The 6,146-nt window shown below is 43.7% G+C and overlaps 1 protein-coding gene across 1 annotated transcript in view; it reads left to right on the top strand.

Annotated features, from left to right (window-relative positions):
• FA2H (fatty acid 2-hydroxylase) overlaps positions 1-5,693 on the top strand; it is a 113,196-nt gene extending 107,503 nt beyond the window's left edge. The window contains exons 6-7 of the mRNA XM_067470876.1: positions 565-817; positions 4,878-5,693. Coding sequence (XP_067326977.1) covers positions 565-817; positions 4,878-4,957 — 333 coding nt within the window. The 3' untranslated portion in view covers positions 4,958-5,693. The remainder of the gene's footprint in view (positions 1-564; positions 818-4,877) is intronic.
• Positions 5,694-6,146: the final 453 nt, after the last annotated feature.

The following is a 6,146-nucleotide window of genomic DNA, read 5'->3' as shown; positions in this document are numbered from 1 at the left end:
TCTCCTCCTCCTCCTTCTCCTCCTTCACCTTCTCCTTCTCCTAGAATCATAGAATCAAAGAGTTGGAAGAGACCTCATGGGCATCAGTCCAACCCCATTCTGCCAAGAAGCAGGAATATTGCATTCAAATCACCCCTGACAAATGGCCATCCAGCCTCTGTTTAAAAGCTTCCAAAGAAGGAGCCTCCACCACACTCCGGGGCAGAGAGTTCCACTGCTGAACGGCTCTCACAGTCAGATGGAATCTCCTCTCTTGTAGTTTGAAGCCATTGTTCCGCGTCCTAGTCTCCAAGGAAGCAGTCTTCCTTGCAGACTTCCTCCTAGTCTCCTTCTCCTTCTCCTTCTCCTTCTCCTCCTTCTCCTTCTCCTCCTTCTCCTTCTCCTCCTTCTCCTTCTCCTCCTTCTCCTTCTCCTCCTCCTCCTTCTCCTTCTCCTCCTTCTCCTTTTCCTCCTTCTCCTTCTCTTTCTCCTTCTCCTCCTTCTCCTTCTCCTTCATCTTCTTCAGATGACTCTTCCCTACTAGGATATGACTTTGACATTCATTCACTTCTGATTGTCTTCCAGTCTCCATTTGACGACTCCCGCCTGGTTTTCCCTCCAGTCCCGGCGTTCCTGGTCATCGCCTTCTTCTACGTTTTCGCCCACATTGCTTTCCCCGAAGCATTTGGGGTCTCCCTCTTCACGGGGGGCCTCTTCGGCTACGTCGCCTACGACATGATGCACTATTACTTGCATTACGGGTCACCCAAGAAAGGCACCTACCTGTACAAGCTGAAATCTTACCACGTGAAGCATCATTTCGAACACCAGAAAGCAGGTAACTTCTTGGAGGAGGAGGAGGAGGATTTGGGGATGGTGACGGTATATTACGCTAAGTAACGCTATGTAATAATAATAATAATAATAATAATAATAGATTTAAATAATAATAATAATATAGTAGTAATTTAATAATAATGTTAATTAATAATAACAAATTATAATATTAATATAATAGTAATCTATCTAAATAAAAATGTAATGTTTTAGGTTCTTGTGGGGGTTTTTCGGGCTATATGGCCATGTTCTAGAGGCATTTTCTCCTGACGTTTTGCCTGCATCTATGGCAAGCATCCTCAGAGGTAGTGAGGTCTGTTGGAATTAGGACAATGGGTTTATATATCTGTGGAATGACTGGGGTGGGGCAAAGAGCTCTTCTCTGCTGGAGCTAGGTGTGAATGTTTCAACTGACCACCTTCATTAGCATTTGAAAGCCTGGCTGAGCCTGGGAAAATCTTTTGTTGAGAGGTGTTAAGATGTAATGTTCGTTTGTGGGATTAACAGAACTCAAAAACCACTGGACGAATTGACACCAAGTTTGGACACAAGACACCTAACAACCCAATGTATGTCTTTCACTGAAAAAAAATTGATTTTGTCATTTGGGAGTTGTAGTTGCTGGGGTTTCTAGTTCACCTACAATCAAAGAGCATTCCGAACCCCATCAACGATGGAATTGAACCAAACTTGGCACACAGTTCTCTCATGACCAACAGAAAATACTGGAAGGGTTTGATGGGCAGTGGTTTTGGAGTTGTAGTTCACCTACATCCAGAGATCACTGTGGACTCAAACAATGATGGATCTGGACCAAACTCTACACGAATACTCAATGTGCCCAAATGTGAACAGTGTTGGAGTTTGGGGAAAATAGAATCTTGACATTTGGGAATTGTAGTTGCTGGGATTTATAGTTCACCTACAATCAAAGAGTATTCTGAACCCCATCAACGATGGAATTGTACCAAACTTGGCACACAATTCTCCCATGACCAACAGAAAATACTGGAAGGGTTTGATGGTCAGCGTTCTTTGGTTTTGGAGTTGTAGTTCACCTACATCCAGAGAGCCCTGGGGACTCAAGCAATGATGGATCTGGACCAAACTCTACACGAATACTCAATATGCCCAAATGTGAACACAGGTGGAGTTTTGGGGAAAATAGAATCTTGACATTTGGGAGTTGTAGTTGCTGGGATTTATAGTTCACCTACAATCAGAGAGCATTCTGAACCCCACCAACGATAGAATTGGGCCAAATCTCCCACACAGAACCCCCATGTGGGCCACAGCAACGCGTGGCAGGGGATGGCTAGTTGAATAATAATAGTAGTAATAATGTTAATTAATAATAACAAATAATAATAATAATAATAATAATATAGTAATTTAATAATAATAGTAATAATCATGTTAAATAATAATAAATTTAAATAATAATAATAATAATAATAGTAATCACAATGAAGAAGCACCTATCTACCATTCAGGAAGACACAATCAAAGCCCTCCCAACAGATGGCCATCCAGCTTTTGCTTTAAGACCCAGAAAAGGAGACTCTATTGGACTACTAAACAGCAGATTTCATTCTCAAACAGATCTTAATGTCAGGAGGTTTTTCTATTGTTTAGATGGAACTTTTCCCCTTGCAGTTTGAATCCATTGCTCTGCTATTGGTATGTTATATTATTATAGTAGAAGTTCTTCCTAATGTCCAAGTAGAATATTTTTTTTCTGCAATTTGAATCCATTCCTCTGTGTCCTAGTCTCAATGGCAGCAGAAAAAAAGTTTGTCCCCTCCTCAATGTGATATACACTCAGATATTTAAACATGGCTCTCAAGCTTCTCTCCTCCAATCTAAACATGAGCCATTCCTCATTGAGCTTGGTTTCCAGACCTTGGACCCTTTTGGTTGCATTTCGAGGCTCATTTCTTCATCATTTTTAAGGCTATCGGGATGCAACTTGGCGCACTTGTAGGCAACATTTGCAACTTTAAGTCTGCCAAGTTTCAGAATGTTTCAAACATCCACTGGTTTTTAGGAATTTTTTAAAATAATTTTTAATACTGCAAGATGTATCCCCTTGGATTACTTCACAATGAGACAACATAAGCAGGGCATAAATCATGCAGAGTTTCAGAAAGGTTCATTCACCTAATGATTTTTAGGATTGTTTTTAAAAAATAAATTAAAATTATTTTTCTAAAAATGACAAGATGCTGAAGGGAGGAGACTAGCTTTGCAGAAAGCTGTGTGATTGGCTGACAAGGAAAAAAACAGCAAAGCCATGTGATGGGCTAACAAGGAAAAAAACAATAAAGCCATGTGATTGGCTTGTTGTTGTTCATTCGTTCAGTCGTTTCCGACTCTTCGTGATTTCATGGACCAGCTCCCTGTCGGTCGTCACCACCCCCAGCTCCTTCAAGGTCAATCCAGTCACTTCAAAGATATCATCCATCCATCTTTCCCTTGGTGATTGGCTAACAAGGAAAAAAACAGCCAAGCCATGTGATTGTCTGAAAAGGAAAAAACAGTAAAGTAACAGTAACAGGAAACGGACCTCACCTCTGAGGATGCTTGCCATAGTTGCAGGCGAAACATCAGGAGAAATGCCTCTAGAACATGGCCATATAGCCTGAAAAAAACCCACAAGAACTGAGTGATTCCAGCCATGAAAGCCTTCGACAATACAGTAAAGCTGTGTGATTGGCTGACAAGGAAAAACACAGCATGCAGTTGTCATTGTCAATCACATCAGCCTTCTTCCATCCTAGATAATTACAAAGTATGTTACATTGAAGAAAGCACAGCTTAAAATGCTCCAAAACGTTTCAGAGGTTTCTGTTTTGTTTTGTAATGCTTTAGAGCAGGGGTTCTCAAACTTTTTAAACCGGGGGCTGGTTCACTGTCCCTCAGACCGATGGAGAGCCGGACTATAGTTTTTTTAAAAAAAATCAATTAAAAAATTCCTCTGCACATTGCACATATCTTATTTTGCTGTGTGGAAGGATCCTTAGAGGGTTTTTTTTCCTAGTCCTCTTGAGGCAGTAATTCCAGGAGCAGAGAATGGGAAATCTTCCTATTTCTAGTCTGAACAAAATCTGGCTACCAGTATTAAAAAAAAACTCTAAAATTATAACTGTAAAAAAATAACAATACTCAAACACAGGGGAACTACAGACAAGAAGCAATCAGGGCTAGTTAATCACCTCACCCTAAAAACTGTCAGGCTCTGAAATGGTAATCAAGGTGGCCAATTGAAACATTCATACCTACCTCCAACAGACAAGAGTTCTTTCTCCCACCCTGGATCTTCCACAATTATCCTAGTTAAAGGTTTTCCTCTGACACGAAGTCCAGTCGTGTCCGACTCTGAGGTGGTGCTCATCTGCATTTCTAAGTCGAAGAGCCGGCGTTGTCCGTAGACACCTCCAAGATCATGTGGCCAGCATGACTGCATGGAGCGCCAGGGCAGCCTCACTTGGCTGGCTCAAGCTGCCCATCGGGCATGAGAGAGAGAGTGAGCCAGCCAAGGGAGGAGCAGCACCACATGACCTACCCTCACGTAAAGCACCTCGCAAGGTGCTTTACGCGAGAGTAGACCGCACGGAGCAACTGCCCTTGGCTGGCTCACGTTGCTCATCGGCCCGATGGGCAGCGTGAACCTGCCAAGGGAGGAGCAGCACCGTGGGGTCTACTCTTGCCTAAAGCACCTCACGAGGTGCTTTACGCAAGAGTAGACCACGCAGAGCAGCTGCCCTTGGCTGGCTCACGCTGCTCATCGGGCTGACGGGCAGTGTGAGCCAGCCAGGGAAGGGGCACTGTGGGGGGGGGGGGGGCGCTCCTCCTCCGCGGGCCGGATAAGTGCCCTTGGCGGGCCGGAAGTGGCCCGCGGGCCTTAGTTTGGGGACCCCTGCTTTAGAGGGAGGTCCCGTTCTGATTAATAATTGGGAGATTTATACAAATCTCTGAATTATGAAACAGACCCCTCTGTACCTTTGCACAGACCTACTGCCTCATTCTTTCTCTCCTTTGTGGTCTTTTCTCCATCGCAGGCTTCGGCATCACCAGCACCTTCTGGGACCGTCCTTTTCAGACGCTCATCCCGACAGAGACCTTTGGAAAACAAGACTAGCGCCCGCCTTTGCTCCTTCGCTTGCTGCTCTGTTGACTTTTGTTGCTTCTCCTCTCTCCAATGGGATTTGGTTGAAGGGCAACAAGGCTTGGACCCCAAAGGTGGACTCCTGCTCCCATTGGAGTTGGCCAAGTTACTCCTCTCTCGAGGAAACGGCTGCACTTCAGATCTCGGACTCTGGCAAGACTGTTGGGACTCATTGCCAAAAGGAACCAGCTTTGCCCCTTTCAATTGGGTGCGGTCAAGATATTTGGATGCACTCAAAGAGCCAAGCTTTTCAGTGCCTTTTCTATGTATGCAAGGATGCTGCTGCTTTTGGAGCAATCTTCTCGGAGGACTCGCATCCCAAGGTTTAATCAAGGTGGCACAAAGACTTGTTCCTGCAGGTGAATTGTTTTGTTGTTGTTCTTGGTGATGGTGAAGGGTTGCACGATGGGAGCTCTTTAGATACCCTTCTGCACCAACAACAGGTTTGACCCATCACTGGCTCGGGTTTCCTTTCCGGGTGAATGCACCAGGGTTTATTAATTGAGATCTTCTCCAAATGGCCACATTTTCCATATATCAGGGTGTTGTTTTCGTCTGTTTTCACTCTCTGTTTTGGGTTTGCTATTCTGGAGAAGGATTGGGTACAAGAACCATAGAGGTCACAAAGTCCAGCTGCAATCTAACCAAAGATTTCCCATCAGTTTGAAACTAGTAGCTGCTCTTTCCTTGTGTTTTGTTCTCATCCGAGAATCTCTGGTTAGTAGGCTTGGGCAATCCATGGTTCTAAATGGTTCTAAAGTACTTACAAAACTAAAGTTCTGGTGGTGAAAATTTCAGAACTCTAACAAAACTTTCAAAATTTAATTATTATTTCATTATTGGTGATTTTAATGACAGAACCAACTGCCATTTATTATGAAAAATTTGAGAGTTTTGTTAGAGTTCTGAAATTTTCACCACCAGAACTTTAGTTTTGTAAGTACTTTAGAACCATTTAGAACCATGGATTGCCCAAGCCTACTGGTTAGCCATTATTCTGGCATTGGTGGAGACATGGACCAACTTAAACCTACTTGTTGGGACTCATTTCTCTTGAACGTCCTCGGATGCGTCTATGCCAGTGGTTCTCAACCTGGGGTCCCCAGATGTTTTTGGCCTACAACTCCCAGAAGTCCCAGCCAGTTTACCAGCTGTTAGGATT

This window comes from Anolis sagrei, chromosome 8 (genome assembly GCF_037176765.1).
Source record: "Anolis sagrei isolate rAnoSag1 chromosome 8, rAnoSag1.mat, whole genome shotgun sequence".
NCBI lineage: Eukaryota > Metazoa > Chordata > Lepidosauria > Squamata > Dactyloidae > Anolis > Anolis sagrei.
The sequence above is the reverse complement of the archived record's forward strand: the minus strand, read 5'-3'. Positions and strand labels throughout refer to the sequence as shown.